The sequence below is a fragment of the Parasteatoda tepidariorum genome, chromosome 11, assembly GCF_982258835.1.
Source record: "Parasteatoda tepidariorum strain Cologne lab strain chromosome 11, Ptep-v5.0, whole genome shotgun sequence".
In the NCBI taxonomy this organism is placed as follows: Eukaryota; Metazoa; Arthropoda; class Arachnida; order Araneae; family Theridiidae; genus Parasteatoda; species Parasteatoda tepidariorum.
In genome coordinates, this window is record NC_141765.1 from 75,406,647 (window position 1) to 75,429,707 (window position 23,061).

The following is a 23,061-nucleotide window of genomic DNA, read 5'->3' on the forward strand; positions in this document are numbered from 1 at the left end:
ATCTGTAAAACCATAGACATATTTAACTAATTCATATTTTCCAAACTTTTTTTCCTAAAAACATGAAAAGAATAAAATTACGCAATGTGTAGTTTTGAGTTAATAAGTTTTTAGATTTCTTAAAATTTGCTCTTATTACAGTTTAAACTGATGAACACTGATTTGGATGATGCTAAAAAATTCTTATAATGTTAATCACACAAAATCAAAGATGTTTATCAAAATTCTAAAAACAGACAACTGCATATTATTTAAATATCCTTCAAAAACTGCTAACTGTAGAATTGCATTTGTAGAAATGTGTCAGAAAAAATTTATAGAGTGTAGAATATTTTATTTTATAGTCGTCGTTGAATAGCCGAACCAATTTTGGGTTCATGACTACTTATGTTCAACCCCGTAGCCTTGTAATTTTGAACCCAATCCAGAAGACAAGGGAACTCTGGCATGAAGTATTGGGAGAAATTTGCCTTCGTGGAAGACTATTTGATAGAACTAACCCGCGTTACAAGGAGAAAAAAGCCCCGAAAACCTAACACGGTTAGCCTGACGGAACCCATAATCCGTCTACCACTGAGAAAATCAGTACTGTGGTCAGTACAATTCAGAATCGATCAATTATTGCTGGGTTCACCTGACGATAGAGTCTTAAATATAGAGAAGGATATTGAGTCATCTTAATAGCGGGCATGTTTTAGACCCCTAAAACAAACCATTTTTAAAACACCCCAAATAAAGCATTTTTTAACTATTCATAATTTTAAAAAAAACATGGAAGTTAATTAAAGCGATTAAATTAAATAAACATATGACAAATCAAAAAAAAAAATTCATGAGGTATGAATTACTTTGTCAAACTAAACAGTTATTGAAACATCTTTCAATGCCCTTTCATTTGAGCACAGAAAAATACAAGTTTTTTTGGTGATTCAAATTATTCGTGCTTGCATGATAATCAATGACTATTTGTAGAGAAAAAGTTTTATAAAATTTAAAAAAAAAATTTAAAAAATATATAAGTCAATTTTGTTTTTTTTAAATACTATTTATAAAAAGTAAGATTCTCAAAGGTCCCTTGAGTGTCCTCTTAATTAGAAAATCAATCAATCATTCAATGGAATAAAATAATTGACGTTTTTATCTTTACGCCAGTCATTTTCCATCAATTTCTCTTTTGTATTATTTTAAAAACGTCATGACCTTCATCTATGCATTGTTATAATTTTGTTTCCCTTTAAATGTAAGTTATTATTTAAAAAGTTGGCAGAGTGATTGGCGCAACTTTCCTCGTAATTGTTACGAAGAGACTTTTACTCATACATATGACGTCAGCGATATCTGGGCCAAAAATTCTTTCTCCTTTCGCAATCATTCTCTCTCACTTCAAAGAGAAAGATAACATTCTGCTTTATTTATTATTTAGATATCCACAGTAAATATTTGAGAATGCCGAAAGGCCCTAGAAGTCCGAGCTTAACAAGCCAAGAAAGTAGTTATTCTGCAGTTATTATTGCTGACATGGTCGCAGAAGTACAGCAACAACGTCAGGCTGACTGCAGACGTTTTTCGCAGGAAAAGAATGATTCTGTAACGAATGGTGGTAATATCTCGAAAGGAGTTATTTTAAATGCGTTACAGTTTAGACAAAATGAGGAAAAAATAAATGAAACAAGTTTCAAAGAGGAATTAACTGAAATGTCATCTTTGAGAAAAGTGGCTTTTGGCTTTTCATTTTTACCTTCTATAATGTTTGTATTATGTTTTGCTGTTATATTTCCATGTGAAAAAATTTTACCTTGCGTCGATTTGAAATGGAATATTCATTTGAATGATACTGGTAAGTCTTGTTTCAATTCTTTGATTAATTGATTTGATGGGTTATTTTTTATAACCGTCGTTGAACAGCTATTTTCAGTTTACGACTAACAACGGCGTATACTTATTATTTTGAACCCAATCCAGAAGACAGGGGAACTCCTAGATCAAATATTGGGAGAAATTTGAAGGAGCTAACCCATATTTGCGTGTCATGGCGAAAGAAACCACGAAAACCTCCCACGGTTAGCCTGATGGTAAGGGGACTCTAACCCATGATCCGTCTACCACTGAGAATATTTTTAGTCAGCACTGTGGTCAGTGCGAGCCGGGTGCGGAATTCGAACCCGGTTCACCTCATGGGGAGGTGAGAGCTCTATCCCCTGAGCCATTACGGCTCTGATAAGTTATTTGAAAAAAAAAGCCGGCAGTTCTCAAAAGGTGGGAACATAACATAGATATTAACTTTAAGCTTTCACAATAATTATTTTTAATTTAACTCTAGGTAAATAATTCTGTTTATTTGCTGGTGAAATTTTTTAAAAAAATTTGAAATGTATTTTTCCAATTTTGGACATTTATGATGAGCAGATGTAACATCACCAAAAAATTCTTGTTTCTTTTTATTTATTTATTTTTGATTTTAAAAAAATAATGTCCTAAGGCTCATAAATAAAAAATAGAGTTTAAATAGGATGGTTACTTATAATACAGCAAAAGATATAACTGTGTGAAAATTTGTTCGATGTTTTGATGCATATCCTTGAAGGCCCGAAACTAACGATATTATTAACGTACTTATTTAAAATATGCTCATATGAAATATTCCTGTTATAAAATCCCATTTTGTAATGTCATTTATTATGCCAACATATACGATTGTGTAAATATAAGGAAATCGCGTATTATTATTTTGGGTTGTAGTATTATTTATTATTGATATATTTAATGGTGAAATGTGTTATGTTTCAAAATAAGTATACCACATTTAAAATCAAATTGTACAAATATATATATATATATATATATATATATATATATATATATATATATATATATATATATATATATATATATATATATATATATATATATATATATATATATATATATATATATATATATATATATATATATATATATATATATATATATATATATATATATATATATATATATGATTGTTCGGAAAGTAATTTCGTTTTTTGGGGGATGAAAGACAATTTTAGTGTAATGAATAAATATATTTTATTGAATTATATATTGGCCATTCTGATCCAACACCTTTTGCCATCTCTTTTGGTAGCAGCATCATTCCACGCTCATAAAATTTTGGACTTTGCTGGCAAAAAAAACTGATACAGGTGATTTTTCACCTCTTCATTTGAAGTAAAGGTTTTACAGTCCAAAAAAATTTGCAGTGTCCGGAACTAATAATAATCCGAAGGCGCCAGATCTGTAGAATAGGGTGGATGTGGCAGTTTATCCCATTCAAGCTGTAAAAGCTTTTGGAGAGTGACCAAACTTGTATGAGGTTTCGCATTATCTTGGTGGAACACTGTGCCTTTTCTGTTGATTAATTCTGATCTTTTTTGTATAAGTGCATCATTCAGTTTGTCCAGCTGACGACAGTAGACTTCCGAATTAATTGTGTTACCCGGTAAAAGCTCAACAAAAGAAGAAAACTTTTCCTTTAAAATCCCACCAAACAGACAGCATCACTTTCTTTTTTATGGATATTGACTTTCGAAATGATTTGAGCCGGTTCATCTTTTTTGCTCCGTGATCTCTTGCGTTTGACATTGTTATAGACAACACATTTTTCGTCCCCAGTAATGATGCTCTTCAAAAATGGATCATTTTCGTGACGTTTGAGAAGCGAATCACAGACGTCAACTCGACGACACAAATTTCTCTCCGTGAGAGCATGGGGAACCCATATATCGAGGTTAAACCCAGGCCTTTCAAGTGATCATAAATAGTTGAATTCGATAAATTTAACCTCTCACCGATCTCACATGTTGTTATTTGCCGATTTGCATCAAGTAATGTGTCTTTATCAGCTTTAACCGGCCTTCCAGAACGTGGTGCATCTTCGACATCCAAATTGCCGGATCGAAATTTTGCAAACCAGTTCTGGCACTGGCATGCTGTCAGCACATCTTCTCCATACACATCGGTTAATTTGTTTCTGGCACGAGCAGCATTTTTACCTTTTCTATTGTAAAAAAGTAAAATCTGACGAAAATGCTGCTTATTGCTCTCCATATTTAAAAGAGCACCAACCAAAAACTACTGCGTAGAATTAATTGAATTTTTTCACACACTATCTTTGCTATATCAGCTCTCAAAACGTATAATTATAATGCAGCTTAAGTGTGAAGTTGGGCTCGAAAAAATACAATTAAATCCTCTGTCGGAAAGCCTATATATATATATATATATATATATATATATATATATATATATATATATATATATATATATATATATATATATATATATATATATATATATAGCACAAAAAGAGAAAAACGGAGAATATTAATAAGTTTTATTTACTGCGCATAAACTGAACTGCAAGTGTGTAGAACTCATAAAATAAGTTAAAATATAGAGATTTATTAAAGTAAAATATTTAAAAAAGAAAAATTTAAAAATATGCATTAAAAAGCCGGAAAACAAAACATTAAACTATATAATCTTCCTCAGCTCACACGATTATATCCGCAAAAAGTAGTGCTTTCTAATATTGTATCGAGAGGAGCACTAAAAAAAATTGAAGCAAAATTGAACACATTAAGTAAAAAATATATTACGTAAAAAAGAGAAAATAAAATGTAAAGAAAATACAGAACAAAGCACAAAAAGAAATCTATAAAGCGAGTAGCGAATTCAAATGAACTTACTGGTACTGGAATCTTTCAAGAATGATTTAAAATATATTCTAATAAGATTGCCAGATTACAAAATATGAAAACGGAAGCGCAAATGGAACTAAAAGCGTAAATAATGGAGTTTGTTTCATGGCACGTTCTTACTGTTGTTGTTACTTATTCCACTTGGCCCAGAACAAGGCTAGAGCAAGTCCAGAAGACCGTTCACCGACAGAAAATCATATACCATCGCCGGACCCTTCAAGATAAAATTCTTCTTCAGCCCCATACAGGACAGCAAATGATCAGGTGTAGTCTGGTGCACATACAGGAAAGTCTTTTGACCCTGAACAAATGTTAGTCCGCGGGTATAACCACTGATTAGTCTTGTGATAGCTGTCTGCAGTTTCCTATCACCTTTTAGCTCCAGGGCAGCCCCGGGACTATTTAAATCTATTAGGTTAGCCTCGTATAAGACAATCTCACTAGGACAGCAATTACGTAAGCCTGTAATAATCCGTGCAGCACTCAGCTGTATCCTTTCAAGCATTTTTATATTACTAGCAGAAGCTGTCAGTAAAATCTGGAATCCATATTCCAGTAATGGTCTGATGAAGGAGGTTGTCCTTAGGGCTCCCCAGTCCCACCCAGAAATATATTTCAAAAGTCTCTTTCTTGCCCTCTCCACCTGATTGGCGATATGTCTGTTGCAGGTAATCTCAGGGTCAGAAGGAGAAGTGTACAGCTTCTGTTGGTCGAGGGAAAAAGACTGACCATTGCCTTTATGCTTTAGCTGGGTATAGTGGAATGGCTTTTACGCCTTGGGTGACCCATTCCACCCATTCCAACAAGGGCCACGACCCCCCGCCACGATGAGGCTGCATAATAGGACTTGGTGGGGGGGGGGGGACGTTCTTTCTGCAGTTCGTTTGTTATCAAGGATTGGCCCGAAAATTAATGTGCGCAAGGTAATAATATTATTCTGGATAATTTAAAGTTATTTATATTTAATGAGATTGATGTTTAATTATACAATTTTAATGATTTTAGAAAATTAACATTTATTTAAAAAAAAAGAGAGAAACATGATTTACCCGTTTTGCACAGATTTTTAGCCTCGGATTTGCCCGAATGGGATGTGAACATGGTAAAAATATGAATTAACAAAGAAGATTTTAATAAATTTATTAATAATAACATACAATTAACTCAATTATTTTATATAGAATTTAATTACTTTAATTGGGTATTCATTGTTTTTTTATCAAATTTTAAAAGAGTATGAAAAATGGTATTTAAATAGACGTTTTTAAAAACATTAGAATAATTAGTTTATTTATATTAAAATCATTTCTTTTATCGTATAAATCAACAAAGCAGTATTAAAAAAGTAAGTTTTCCAAATTCAACCTTATTAATTATAAACTTTGAATTCAGTCGAACCTCGTTAATCGTTTCATGCTGACCGAATCTCTTATCCAATACATCATGAATTTTTTTTTGTGTACTATTAATACATGTTACTTTAATGTCTGCAAACAAAGCAAGTAAGTGTTAATTATTGTATTTATTTACCCATCTTCAAACAAAAGAAAATAGTCAAAATGAATAGATTTTATTCACATGCTTATTATCCTTTTACGTTAAGCGATAATCAGGTTGAAAATTTCATGTTAAACATGTAAAATACAACAATAATTGATTGCTGACTCACGATGTTTCATGTTAAGCAGTTTAGTGAGGTTCGACTATATTACCTTACGCACCAAGGCCAATCCATCAAACGCGCTTCTGTATTTCAGCGCCATAAAATATATACACTATTTACGCTTTTATTTTCACATTTTCTGAAATTACAAAATCCATTGTTTTTTTACCAACTACTGTGCTTCCCATCTATGACATTCCACAGAGCCAATTCTTTCTCTGATATACAATACAATCGTAAATTGCCTCAAAGAATCATTTAAAATCCATATTAGCGAATACGTGAAATGTTTAACATTGTAATGCAATATGTTAAAAATCGATACAAATAGGAAATATATAAAACGTCTCCTGAATAAAACCCCATTGCATGTATGTTTAAATACAAAAGTATTACATATAATTTCGTGTAACATGTGTCATTATTAAAAAACTACAGTGTGTCCAATAATGTGGTCTAATTATTAAAATATACTAATATAATACCTTATATAACAAATATTCTAGTTTATACAATATATAGTCTAATTTATCCAATTGTCGAATTTAACCAATTAATGACGAACGATAGCAAATGAAACCAATAAAGCTGATAATTAAGATTTTTATTCTGTTCACTCTGGATTATTTGGTTGCCCCAACGAAATCCATAAATTAAAGATTATCTATTTTTTAATTATAAATTAAATTACACTAATTATGAGAGAAAAATTTTAATTTTAGAAAGGTCCCTGCTTTTCGGTACAGAAAAAAAAAGAGTCTCCAGATCAGTTTTTTTAAAAGCGTTCTCTCTTGATTTTTCAACTTTAATAAAGCACAGAAGCTCCTTTCAAAAATATTTTATATTATTATTCAGTAACTATTAATTTTTCAGCAGAAACAATTTATTTTTTACCATCTATTTTACAATTCATTTGCAATAGTTGTTAGACACATTTATATATTTTTTTTATAAGTTTATCTTTCCTTAAATAAAATGTGATATCGTATTAAATATTAAAAAGACTTCAAAAAAAAAAAAAAAATTCATTCCAGTGGAGGTTAGCAAATATTTGTATTATATGAATGATTTGTGTAAGAATATAACAAATTAATGCCTCCTCACATTTTGTAAATAAAGGTCCCATTCTAACATTGTAATTTTCACTCGATATTTGTGTCATTAAATTTATTGAATTCTTGAGTGCTATTTTATGAAATTCACATAATTCGGATTCAGTTAATAATAATAATGATAATAATATATGTGTGTGTGTATAACATCTAAAATAAAATAATAGCTTAATAGACTATCTTAAAATTAAACTAATATATCTTTTACTTTATGTGTTCCATTTCGTTTCAATTTTTTTTTCGAGTGCTTCTCACACTTTTGTATTGATATATTTTGCTTTGGCTATATTGATACGATATTAGAGAGCACTTCTATTTGCGGACATAATCGTGTGAGTTGATGAAGAGATTATATCTTTTCATTTTTTTGATTTTCGGATTTTTAATTTATATTTTAAATTTTTTTTTGTAAATATTTTATTTTAATATTTTTTTCTCTTCTCTTTTCATTAATCGTTAATATTTTCCATGTTTTCTCTAAATTTTTAACATATATATATATATATATATATATATATATATATATATATATATATATATATATATATATATATATATATATATATATATATATATATATATATATATATATATATATGTATATATATATATGTATATATATATATATTATATATATATATATATATATATATATATATATATATATATATGTATATATATATGTATATATATATGTATATATGTATATGTATATATGTATATATATATATATATATATATATATATATATATATATATATATATATATATATATATATATATATATATATATATATATATATATATATATATATATATATATATATATATATATATATATATATATATATATAAAGCCAAAATGAGCAAAATTTCGCCAAATAAAAAGAAAAGTTTAGATAATTTATATTTCGTTATTAACTTTCAAAATCCTATTTTCGATAAGATCAAATTTCACAACATTTTTGAAAATTTTAAAGCTTTATTTCCATTAAAAGATTTTAACATAATTAAAAGTTTTAAATATAATAAATCTCTTGGTAGAACTATATTTAATTATAATGATATAAGCAAAAATTTAGGGAGTATTCATATCTCCGATTATGAATGTCACTGTGAGGAAGAGAAATATTTTGATTTTGTTGATAAACATCATAAACATATTATTACTGGAATAAGAAAACAGGAATTTAATATAAAAGGCACAAAATTTAGACCCATTTACCATATATCAGTCAATAAAATTCTAAAATACTTTCTAAATGATCTCAATAGTTTTTGCTTAAAGATATCAAATAGATTCTCTTTACCTTTAGATATGCTAACAGAATGAAAATGGGGTGTTTATTATTACTTTAAAAACTTTATTTTCAATAATAAGGATAATTTAAATAAGAATAAAAATTCAACAAATTTTTCTAATATTGTTCAATCAATTAAGCAACTTCAAAAAAATTTTGTAATTACTCCCATAGACAAAGCTAACAATAATTATGCTATATTCTGTAAAAAATTCTATGCTGAACTTTTAAATACGGAATTGAAAAATAGTAAAAATTTTAAACTTAGTAATTTCAATAATAATATTGTCATTAAAATTTTTTTAGCTTATTATAAGAGATTAAAAATTAAAATTAGCAATATACAATTTCCTTACTTAATTATCAGTCCTAAATTTCATAAAATTCCTGTAAAATTTAAAACTATCACATGTGGATCTAATACTTATCTAACTAAACCCGGTACCATTTTCTCTAACTACTTAAATAAAATTATTAACAATATTTGTAAAGAAGGTTTCTCTTGGATTATCACTATTAGTCAACCGATTTTAGATTTCATTAAACATAATAAAATTAATTCTATTGCGACTTTTGATTTTCAGGATCTTTTCAATAGCATTCCCCTTTCTAAACAAAAAGATGTCCTTTTGAATTACTACTATAATTTTAGAAATATCCCTTGTTGCGACTTTGATTATTGGGAAATTCTGATTAATTTTTGTCTTTTTAATAATTATCTTTACAATGAAAAGGAGATTTTTCTTCAAATTGAAGGAATACCACAAGGATCTAATTATTCATCTCTCTTAGCTAACTTATTTTTGCATTATTATAAAAAAAATTATACTCTTAGTATTAAATTTGTTTTTAGATACAGTGATGACTTAATTATCTTTAATTTTCAAGATTATACTATTTTATTAAATGATATTTACCCTGAGGAATTAATCTTGCTTCGTAATAATGATGATAATATTAATTTCAATTTTTTTGGATTTGGGTATTATAAAAGTCGAAAATATCTGCTTTGTTGATTTATGGGATATGATGATATGTCTGGGATATGATGAGAAGGCGATTGCATCTGGCACGGAATGTTGATGACCTCGTTCGACAATTGGATCGAATTTGGCAGGAAATACCGCAGGAGACCATCCGGGAGCTTTATCGGTCTATGCCACGCCGTGTGGCAGCTTGTATCCAGGCTAGAGGTGGGTCAACACCTTATTGAACTTGTTATTGTAACTCTGCAATAAATTATTCAATTGTTCTGAAATTTCAATCATTTGCTATTCTGTACATTGTCTTCCTATCCACTAATTTTCATTTCAATCGGACAACTCCTTCTTGGAGCGTCGATTTTTTTGTTATAGAGTATATATATATATATATATATATATATATATATATGGTGACATACTTACCTTTTGACATACTTAAGCGAATACTTAAACATTTTAAACAGGGGTTTTTTAAAAAGAAAAAAAGTATAAAAATGTGAGCCGGAGTCAAGTTTCTGGTATTAAGAATAATCTATAAAAATATTAAATAATACATTTGCTAAACATGTTTTCGCAAAGAATAGATAAGACCTTTCAGATGAAAATTTAAACAAAATTTTTTGAATTTTTTTAACATGAAGTTCTTCGGCTAAATTTTAAACATTAAGTCAATTCACGGAAATTTACTACTATTATCGTTATTTTACCATTATTTATTATTTTAAACATGATGAAAATAAAATATATATTTATTGTTAGAGTAATAAACACAGTGCCCATTACTTGTTTAACGTCAGTATTAAAAGAGTTCGATATCATATTTTGATACTGATAAACAACAAATAGTGACCTTTATCATCTTCATATTAAAGAGAAGATAATGAATCGATTTATCTTTTACTAAAATTACAAAATAAGATTAAATTATTTTTATATGTTCGTATGAAATGCAATTTTTGTTTCCTATCATCCTTAGTGGACTGATCGTTCTTTAAGACACTCTTCCCAATAGAAGTCAAGCATCACTGGTCAGTGTGCGGGAGTCACTTAGATCAGTTTACAAAGGCATCGAGGGTGCGCAGGTATCGTTAAGCTGTTCTACCGTAAAGTGCTCGACTTCGCACGTAGATCGTGGTGCAACCGAAGCAGATGAGTCGTCCCATCTGCGGAGGATTAAAAATTGCAATGGCATGTCTTCGGATCATCCTCAGATATGTTTCCTAGACAGTCGCCAATAGCCCATTGTGCAACATTGCTCAAGTGCGACGTAAACCAAAAACAACAACAACCAAATCATCTCACAGTAGAGATAAAAATCCGTTATTTTCTCGAAAAATTAAAAATAACCAAATTTTAAATAAATTCGTCCATTACATTATTACGTACTATTATTAAAAATTTTCAACATTGTATGTTATAGTTTCAACAATGCACACATATCTTTCACAACGCTCATTTTCTAAAATTCTGAAGATCTAGTTCCAAAGTTGCGAAATAAATTACTTCAACTTATTTTTCTGAATTTTCAAAATCTCGAGTCTACAGTAATTCAGAATCAAGATAGCATGAAAGACATTACAACTATTTAACAGCATAATTATTTTGTTTTAAAACAAAACACATCGTAAAACGAACTATTATGAATCCAATATACAAATATATTTTTTTACCTTCATAATTTAAGAGGAACACTTGCTTTTACAAAAAAAATTCAAGAAAAAACTAAATATATATATATATATATATATATATTTTGTTTTACTGATACATTAATCAAATTTTTATTCTTTATTCAAAAAATACGAATATATATATATATATATATATATATATATATATATATATATATATATATATATATATATATATATATATATATATATATACACACACACTGGTGTGCAAAACTTAAGCAACAAGTGCGTTTTTTGTCATAACTCTACAAGAAATCATCCGATTGACATGAAATTTGTATATGATGTACATTATTTTGTACTTAAACGATGGTAAAAATATAATGGCGCAGAAATAAATATAAAGCTTAAAGTAGGGTATGGAACAAAAAAAGGCTTTATTTGACATATAGTGGCGTTTCACATGATTGCCTGAAAAAGCGTAAGTACACCTGGCAGATGTTCCCTAGTATGAGATATGCCCTCCCCTTACTGTATTTGTTGCTTGGCATCGTCTCTCCATGCTAAGCACCAGATTATCCAGGAGTTCTTGGGGTAAACGTCTCCATTCCTCCTTTCACGCATCTTTCAGCTGATGGGTGCTACCAGGAGGATACTGTCGTGTCGCAAGACGTCTCCCTAATGCATCCCACACATGCTCTATGGGATTTAGATCTGGAGAGTAAGCTGGCCAATCCATTCGTGTGATATCTTTACTGTCCAGAAGCTCTTGAACATTAGCAGTAGGGTGTGGCCGGGCATTGTCATCCATAAAAATGAAGTCTGGTCCAATGGCCCCTCGGAACAGACGCACATGGGGTTGGATTACCTCATTGCAGTAGCGGTCTCCAGTTACAGAACCTCGGTCGAAGATCTGAAGCTCAGTCCGCCCGTTCAACATAATGCCACCCCAGACGACAACTCCAGGACAGCCGTAACGATCTCTTTCCGCGATGTTAATGGGATGAAATCGAGCTCCAACCTCTCTCCAGATCAACTGACGTTGAGAATCGCTTGTAGCACTAAAACGACTCTCATCTGCGACGAGGATTGATGAGGTGTCCAAGTTTCGTGTTCTCTGCACCACTCTAAACGGTGCCGCCGATGGCTAACTTTTAAAGGTATGCAGCGTTAAGGACGTCTAACAAATAAGCCACCTTTGTGGAGGCGTCTGGCCACTGTAAATCTTGATATTTGTCGTCCTGTGACTGTGCAAAGTTGCTGAGATATGGCGCTCGCTGACTGAAAACGGTTTCTTTTCGCCTGGAGGACAATGTAACGATCATCTCTTGGTGTTGTTTTCCTTGGATGGCCACCACCAACCTTCCGAACAGCTGTACCAGTAGTTTTAAAGGCATTCCAAGCACGAGAAACAACACTTTTGTTGATCCCGAACTCTTCGGGTACACTGGCCACACTACGCCCCTCCTCAAACTTCCCAATCATTCTTCCTCGAGTAAAGTTGTCTAAATGATTTCTTGAAGACATGTTTCACAAAAGAAATCACTTGCACTTGCAGCGAATGTCTTTAACTACGGTGCTCTTCATCCTTTTATCACAGCTTTGACCAGCGCGCGACGACCCACAAGGTTTACGTACACTTGCATCACCTATGACATTTTATTTCTAAAATTTGCATACAAATAATCTTTCTACTGAATTACGTGCATATTATACTGTAATTTCATAGCTATCTTATACTTTGTTGGGGAGCTGTGACCAAAAAACCACTTGTTGCTGGTTCTGTTTACTTGCAGCCTAAGCGCAATAAATGGAACTTATTGTTTTTCTTAACTTTCTTCGCGTTTTCTTGTATTTATTTTCGTGTATATATATATATATATATATTGTTATTAATAACCGAGTCCTGAATCATGTGAATCTCACAAAATGGCAGTCACGAATTCGATAAATTTAATGACACAAATATCGAGGGAAAAATTACAAGGTTAGAAGGGGCCTCCCTCAGCCCCCCGGGTTCAGTGTCCCCTGAGTAGTTCTGATAACCCAAAATAAAAATTAAATGTTAATCTTCAAATTTTTTAATTATTGAATGACTTAAAAATTGGCAAACAGTGGTTTTGTCTAAAATGCATTTTCAGGCCTGAAAACAAAGAGTGCGAACGATTTCTTGAACTGAAATGGAGAAACATTAAATTTGAATTACATAAATAAATTGTAATGAGAATAGATTTATTTAAAAATTCAGGACAATTATTAACTTTCTTATTATTTACAAGGTACACACAACCTTTATTTCACCTTTGAAATAATAAACTATATAACTTATTAGGATTACAAGTTTCATTGAGGAAAAAAAAATCTGTAATATCACTATTGTCAGGAAGATTTCTGTAATCTGATTTGCAGCCGAATAATCGCCATGTCTTTGCAATTACCTGCGAGGAAATGGAGGGGGAAATCACTTTTAAAAAAATTATAAACCCATTTGGCGATTGCAGTTGGCTCGACAGATCACGAAATATCTCTACTTTGTCAAATAAAAAAAGGGTATTGATATATTAAATTCAACAACCATAAAAAACGATAGTTTTGGTGACTTTGCGCTTGCGCTAGACTAACCGAAGAGTATCATTATAATAGATAGCCAGAGGGATAGGTCACTCAACTGCCAATAAGGTACACGGGTTCAAATCCCAACGATGGCTGGTTGATACGAATTTTGCAATTGGCTCGCACCGACCACATTGCTGACGTAAAATATCTTAAATGTTCGACGAATCATGGGTCCCCTTGCCGTCAGGCTAACCATGAGACATTTTCCTCACCATGTAATGAAAATGCTGGTAAGTTCCTTCAAAAAGGCAAATTTTTCCCAATACTTGATCCAGGAATGGGTACAAAATTACATGGTTCGGCTGTTCAATGACGATTATAAAATAAACTAATAATTTGGGCGGGCTAGCCTGGTTGTTAGGGCTCTTGTTTGTGAGAATGGCAGTTCAAATGCCGAAAAATACCGGTGTATAAAATGGTGACTGAGACCCATAAGAAATCAATACCTCTGAGTACTGATCTAAAATTTCCGTTGTCTTCTGGATTGGGTTGAAGATCGGTAGTCGTTAACTCAAAATTGGATTGTCTGTTCAACGATCGTTTCAAAATAAAATATACATAAATCTATAATCTAAGTTGATGCTATTTACTAATTTTCATTCGATATATGAACAGGAAATGAATATCTGTAATAATGGTACTTTTCGGTTAGCCTGGCTCAAACGCAAAGTTGCCGAAAATGTATACCTCAGCCAACTTATTATCTTCTTCTTTTTTCTTTTTTCCTAATTTAGTTACTTTATTTTTTCAAACACTGAACAAAATTGATGTTCGCAAAATAAAATTAAATAAAGTTAAAAAAAAAAATTAAAACAATGATGAACTTCCTTGCTCCGAGCTAACCGAAAAGTACAGTAATAATTAATAATAAAAAAAAATATGCGGAGACAACTGAACATTTTTTCTGTTAAATGAAAACGATCTTTTCAGTGAACTTTAAAACGATTGAATTGATTAATTAATAAAACGATTGAATGATTTGATAATCATTCTAAAAATGCAATGGTTTTAAACACCAACCACAGCTTCGTTCAAAAAGATACTAACTTTTAATTTGTATGCAGAGATAAAAATGTTTTGTATATATACAAATTACTTTGACTACATAATCGTTAGAAAGAAATTTGTTATTGCGTTATCATTATTTTAATCTTTTAATAAACTAACTGAGCCCAATTTCACGTACGCATCCTGAATTACTATCATTAAAACATTTACGAACTTAATAAAGTGGAATTTTATAAATGAAATCTTACTTTTTTTATATACTTTTTTTAATACTTTTAATACTTCTTAATCTTATATAATGTTAGTCCTAATATTAGAAGATTCTGGAGTCTAGCACGGGAGTATTTTATTGCATCTTTCTGATGTTAAATTATATAATTTCGCTACACTATAACTTTAAATCTATTGACTATAAGTTTTATTATTGAAGCCACGGTGGCTCAAGGCATAAAGCGTTTACCCCATAATGAGATCAATTCCCGGTTTGAATCCAGTGATGATTGGTGGCCACGAATTTTCCTCATAGCGGGCACTGACCACACTGATCGACAAATCATGGGTCCCGTTGGGCTAACTGTGGGAGGCTTTCCCCTCAATATAATGCAAATGTGGGTTAGTTCTATATATAAAAATAGAGGCAGAAAGATGGTAAACATCGCTGATCTTGACATCTATCAGTATTTACGTCTAGTCATTAGTTTGCTTTGAAAAGCACTTTATACCAGTAAAAAATACTCATACTGTTTATTTCAATAAAACTACATTCCTTTAATCCTCTTAAATTTAGCACTTTTACTAGTCATCTATCTACGTCTAGTCATCAATTTGCTTTGAAAGATACTTTATACCAGTACTGCTTATTTTAAGAAAGCAACATTCCTTTAATACTATTAAATTGAGCTCTTTAAGTATTTATCTATCTACATCTAGTGATCAGTTTGCTTTTAAAGGTACTTTATACCAGTGCAAAATACCCATACTGCTTATTTCAATAAAACAATATTCTTTTAATACTATTAAATTTAGCACTTTTACTGGAAATAATATTAATTATTGGTTTTAAAAACACTACGTCCATAGGCATAGTGGTAGAAAGAAATTTAAAATAATGATTGTAGCTTATTTTTTAAAACTATATTTTTAGTTTAAAAAAAAATTTTATAGATAAATCTGAATTTTATAGATTTTAAGTAATAAAAGCTTATTAAAAAATTTTAATTGATACTTTTCCTATTTTTAAATATAAAATTTATTGGGCTTTAATTCTTTGATTCTATAAATTTTTAGACTTTTGAATTTCAAGTGCATAAAAATCATTATTTTGTTTACTTATTTAATGCCCTACTACATTACATTCTCATATTTAAATACTTAAAACAAAGGCACAATTAGGGCACTGTCAAAAAAAACAAAAATTAAAATGAAGAAGTAAGTATTCTAAGTTGTTCAAACATAAAATTTCAAATAAAGCATAATAAATCGAAAAATGTTAAAAACCACTAATTATCACTAATATGCTCAATATCGTCTGTTATCGTTCAATTATTGAAACGTTTTCGTTATTTTCATTGTGCGTAACATAAATTTTGATTATTTTCAAGCAAAAACACAAAAGATGATTTTACTCCTGTGTTTAAATTAAAAGTAAATTTGATATCTGTTAAAAAGTAGAGTTTCATATTATTTACTGAGATGATAGGCTTATATATCAAGGATGATAAGAAAACAGGATAGATTATAATAATAATAATAAGTACATTGCGATAATGAAAATTTAGATGTAATCCCATGACAGTCAAGCAATCTGAAAACCATTTTCATGGTTTTCCTTTGCTCGCAAAATCTGATTATTTTTATTAAAAAAAGTTATTTTAATAATTTTCATAAATATGATTTTACTCCGATACTTAAATTACAAGTTACTTTAATTTCTATGTTGAGTTTTACAAAAATAAGAATAGCGTTTCGTTATATTCACAAAGATGATAGGCTGTTTGTCAAGGATACTGAAAAAGAAATGATTGATTCTAAAAAATAAATTTCATTTGCGATAATGAGCATTTAGCTGGAATCCTGTTACAGCAAGCAATCTGGAAAACATTTTTCTGGTTTTCCTTTACGTATTTTATTTTATTTTACCACCGTCGTTGAACAGCCGATCCAATATTGTCGCCTCTTAATATTGAACCCAATCCAGAAGACACGGGAGCTCTTGGATCAAGTATTGGGAGAAATTTGCCTTCTTGAAGGACTTTTTGATGAAACTAACATTTGCAACAAGGAGAGGAAAACCTCGGAAACCTCCCATGGTTAGTCTGATGGCAAGGGGACTTTAACCCATGATCCATCTACCACTGAGGATATTGTACGTTAGCACTGTGGTCGGTGCAAGGCGCGTGAGGAATACGTATCGACCAGCCATTGCTGGGATTCGAATCCGGTTTACCTGATTGGAAGGCAAACGCTCTATCCTCTAAGTCACTGCAGCTCTCCTTTACGTATAATGCAAAATATGGTTATTTTCTTTTTAAAAAGTTTCATAAAGGCAACAATGCTTCACTATTTAAATAAATATAATAAGCTATTCTCGCCTTTTAAAAACTACAAAACAAGAGAATTAATTGCAGTTCACTAGCAGAGTTTTTTGCGGATAATAAGAAACCATTTATCAGGTTTCGATTTTTTTCTTCTATAATTCCAATAATCGTTGATGCGCTTGTAGCTTGCAAATTAATTCAGCCTGACATAAACTCTATATGATAAGGATTCAAAAAACATTTCAAGAGACTCACTCTATATGTTCATAATAAATGCCACAAAGAATTGTATTTAGATGAAGATTTATATTTTAATTTCATAAAAAAATTCTACAATTTTATGGTTGCGTTGCTCATTTTAAAATAAAATGTGTTGCATATGTAGCAATTTTAATTATAATGATTTTAAAACAACAATACCAAACTACGAAAATTCAAAGATTTCGTTCTGTTAAATGCATGCATCATATACTTTAACATAAAAAATGCTAAAATAAGTATTTATCCTTAAGTCATAATAAAACCACTTTTTTATATATATATTTATAGATATATCGCATAGGTAGATATAATAGTGTGTTAAATAGCGTTAAAATGATAAGTTCTTTATACTGTATTCATACATGGTCCTCCCCTTAATATTGACCCATAATATTCAAACTGGGCCACATATTATATTATAGGGTACTACTAAAGGAAATTAGAATAGGCCAATTATGTATGTGTATTACCATAATAGCGCTGCTTCAAACAGTAATTGCCTTCCTTCTGTAGTAATAAACTGAAGTGCAGTCAAACCCAGCTAACCTTCATTTAAACCTTCACTATAACTATTTAACTAATAGTTCCCCCCTTTTATTCCACATTATTTAAATAAATTACCATTGAAATGAAATACAAAAATGACTGAGAAATAATAACAAAAATGTGTTTATTTTTTATTACTCTTCGTCTTGCGTACAAAAAAAATATGTAATTTTTAGCTGATCCTTAACATCAGATATCGAAACACTTCTTGGCTCTCAGATAACTTTTCCTGAATTTATGTTATTTTTAAACCTGTTTAATCAGCCATTCGAGCACATAAAAATAGTCTCACCAAATCAATCGCTTAGCAAATTCATCGGCTTTGACTTGAAGCATTTGTCCAGATACTGGAAGAGTGCTGCTTCGTTGAATGCTGAACCAATTCAATTATGAAGCAAACAAGAAAAAATGCTTATTACTACATTTCATGTTATAGATGGTTTTAAAATCGGTACATGTATTTATTTTAAAGTTAGAAATTTCAAAATTATTGCAAAAAAGAAAATAAATCAGTCGAAGACAGAAAAAAGTTCATAATATCCAACTCCCTTTTTTTGGTTCTCTAATATCCATAATAAATTACATTAAGCGTGTGTAGCAAGGCATGGAAGCGAACATTTCGTTCACTAATATCCGGCAGTTCGCTATAAACCGTATTGATTTTCAGAAATAATTCAGAATTTAACTGCATTAATTACGTGCAATATTTATAGAAAATAATGCCTCTAAAGAGTCCTACAAGGACTAGTTTATCTGAATTCCCCACTCGTCTGGACCTGTGGCGATGGCTATGGTAACCATTTCAAGTCATTGTTTAGGAGAGGTTTTACTTCGGTCTATTGTGTTAGCCCTAGAGTGAAGACCCTCCCTGAAATGCTCTATTCTTGCTTCTATAGCGGCCTCATACTTTTTGACGGGGGGAGTTCTTACCGTGTTCCCTTGTCTTCTAGTTCAAAATTACAGGAGTCGCAAATAAAATATTGGGTAGACTGTTCAACAGTGTTAATAAAATAAAATAATACTTTTATTATGAAATGAAAAATATTATGAAATAGCCGTTCTACTAAAAGAAAGCACCTGAAATTTATTTAAACTTCATTGGTTTGGAATTTATTTACCGTGAAATTTTGAAATAGAATATTTAAAATAAATCATTTTGATTACGATTATTTTTAGCTAATTAAAAAAAAAATACTGAACAAAGGGTAAACAAAATGAAGTTTGTAAAAAAATAAAGAGTTCAAAACAATCTAAATTTTTACAAATCATAAAGTTCCACTGTAAAAAACATTTTAAACTATGTTCTTAAGACAAAAATAAAAATTAGGAAATGTTCGTTCACTTGAGTTCTGAAAAAAAAAAAGCCTTTTTTAAATTAAAAGCCGTATTCTCACTATCAAGAAAATTTCACGCATGATTCTCACGATCAAGAAAATTTGATATTTCCTAAGTCCATATTTCATTCCAGAGTGACAGCGGAAGTATCTCAAAAGTGGGGGATTCTCCTCTCCTCCATTATGGTAACCATCAATAATTCCATCATGAATTAATCATTGTATTTTTTGATGGTGAACAGCATAAGTAACCATCCCCCAATGAAGGAATTCGGGCAGACTTTGGGTGGGTCAGCATTAATAAAATTTTTTGATGGTATATTCCTGCTGAATTAACAAGAATTATTATTAAACCATCATGAAAATGCATTGTTGTACCATAATGGACCATCATGAATTTCCATCATACTATCTTAGAAATCAAATGTTTGAAAGATCATGAATACAACCATCATTCCCATGTAGGTATTCGGACTGGTTTATGATAGTCTAACATAAAAAAAAAATTAAAAAAATTTAAAATTTTTTTGATGGTATATTCCTCAGAACCAGCAAAAATCCCCGCTAAACCAACATGGAAATGTATTGTTGGAACCATAACGGATCATCATGGATTGTTGATTAATGAGAATCAAACTTCTTTTGATGGTTAACCATCATGGTATTAAAGTATCATTTTCCATCATGAAATGATGGAAGTTTGCCATAACCATAAACGCATAATGGGAAATGTTGGATGATGGTGACCATCGAATGATGTTGGATCATCATAAATTGCACCTAAGTCATCAAAACGTTTTGACTTGTGTAGACCATGAATAGATTGGCTCAAATCAACCATTAAAATATTTTAAAAAAATCACACATAAATATATATCTGTACATTTGAAAAATATTTTTATATGTGGGCGTCAGAAATTTTCACAAATAATTTAGTTAAAGCTAACTAGACCAACATCTTTTAACAAAAAAAATTTCATTTTTACCAACATTCAATTTACAACAATGAAAATCATGCTTTATTTAAAATCGTTAAATGTTTTGAGCACACCAGTGAGTTTTTGTGTTCGAAAATGTGTTAATTCCCTATCTTTTTATTCGACGAAAATATTAGTTAATAATAGCCTAAATTTAAAAATTTTACTTTTGTAAATCATAATATATTCAATATGTGATGTAACAAATAGTATTTGTAATTATTTTCTCTAAAAAAATACCAGTTAAAACCAAACTATAATTTTTAGTTTATTGGATTTCTTAGATGTTACAAGTGTTCTAAGAAGTATTAACCATACTAATTTCTTCTTGTAAAAACCGTTTAAGAAAAGACCGTTGGGAAAGGAAAGAAAATTAAATGTTTTCTGAATAAATAAAATTGTAATGTTCTTAGTAATTTTATGCAAACAAAAAACACATGTTTTTATCAAGTACTAAGAAAATTTGATAAAATGTGCAGGGAGTGCGATGAAAAAAATTTTATTTTGACATTCAATAATGAGAATTATTAACTTGCAGTAAAAAAGAAACCTTGTTGGCCGCTCTGCAGCCAGTAGGAATGCTACAGAAAAAAAATTTATACGCTGAAAGTACAATTTTTATTCATGAATATGATAAGAGTTTTTTTTCGAAATTCCTATTTTCTCAAAAGCCATGCTGTTTTTTCGCTAATTTATCTCAAATTTTTGTTTTCAATTATTTGTTGTAGAAAATTGCATCAGAACAAATGCGAATTTATATACACTATCTGGCCAAAAGGTTGTGGCACATATTAACTGTTCTTGCAGTGCAAAGGTGTTTTGAACACCCATTTCTGTGTGAATACCCCCAAACTATTATGTTTTCCAGCTTTCAAATAAATATTTTCACCCTATAATTCCTTACATAACATAAATATCAAAACACCTTTAAAGAACCATCAACAAAGTGCGCAAAACTAGGAAAATTTGCTGCTGACCAATAGCCAGTTGTAGAATTTTTAAAAGTGCTTACTTTTTGAAACGTGTGTCCATTTTTTTTTTAAATTTAAAAGTTCAAACAATTAGAAAACGATTGATATTAATAATGGAAGACATTTTCCTTTGAAGTATTTCTAAAAATATGGTTAACTTTCGTTCCTTAGATAAAGAAAAATTTTAAGAAATAAGCGTCATTAAAGGAATTTTTAGAATATTCACTAAAATTCCATATTTATTTTTAAAAAATGCAACGAGAATAAAGTGGCACACCATTAATTATTGTCACCTATAATTTTACCCTCTCTAAGCAATACTTTATTGTAAATAAATTTTTGTTTTCATAATTTTAAAAAAATATTTGTGAATTAGCATTTGAGAAAGTGCTTCCATACTATGACATTTATCATGATGACATTACATTATTATGACATTAGATTATGAAACTCATTTAATCGGTTCTTTGTTTTTCATCCAAAAAACAGGGATAAATTTTTTTGTCAACAGTATTTTTTCACCAAGGACAGTCCATTGCGCAATAATATATTCTTTTTGTCTCTTTAGACACATAACCGTCATGCATGTAGAAGACAAATAAGTTTATTCTAATCAAATATAGTGGGTGGACGCAGACTTTTGCACGCTGCTGTATGCTACCGTAAAAAATTATCAGGGCCAATGGTGGGGTTTATATATATATATATAAACACTCTGTTTTGCAGATATAATCGTGTGGACTGATGAAAAGATTATATCTTTTTTTCCCCAGTTTTTTTAAATAAAATTTCATCCTTTTTTTTTTTTTTTTTTTTTTTTTTTTTTTTTTTTTTTAAACTGTTTGTTATTTTTTTACTTATTATTTCCCCCCCTTTTTTTCATATGTCTATAATTTTTCTTTTTTTTATCTTCATTTTGAACTTATCTAATGAGTTCTGTTTACTTGCAGCTTAAGCGCAATAAATGAAACTTATTGTTTTTCTTAAATTTCTTCGTGTTTTCTTGTATTTATTTATTTATTATATATATATATATATATATATATATATATATATATATATATATATATATATATATATATATATATATATATATATATATATATATATATATATATATATATATATATATATATATATATATATATATATATATATATATATATATATATATATATATATATATATATATATATATATATATATATATATATATATATATATATATATATATATATATATATATATATATATATATAATATATATATATATATATATATATATATATACACTGGTTATCATAAATTAAGGAAAATTCACAAAAATCGCGATAACTCAAGAAATTACACATGGAATTTTATGAAACTTACCCACAATATAC

At 29.6% G+C, this 23,061-nt stretch overlaps 1 protein-coding gene across 1 annotated transcript in view; it reads left to right on the forward strand.

Annotated features, from left to right (window-relative positions):
- Positions 1-1,247: 1,247 nt before the first annotated feature.
- The window catches only part of LOC107452999 (uncharacterized), a 108,494-nt gene continuing 86,680 nt past the window's right edge, over positions 1,248-23,061 (forward strand). The window contains exon 1 of the mRNA XM_016069652.4: positions 1,248-1,837. Within this exon, the coding sequence (XP_015925138.2) occupies positions 1,447-1,837 (391 nt within the window). The 5' untranslated portion in view covers positions 1,248-1,446. The remainder of the gene's footprint in view (positions 1,838-23,061) is intronic.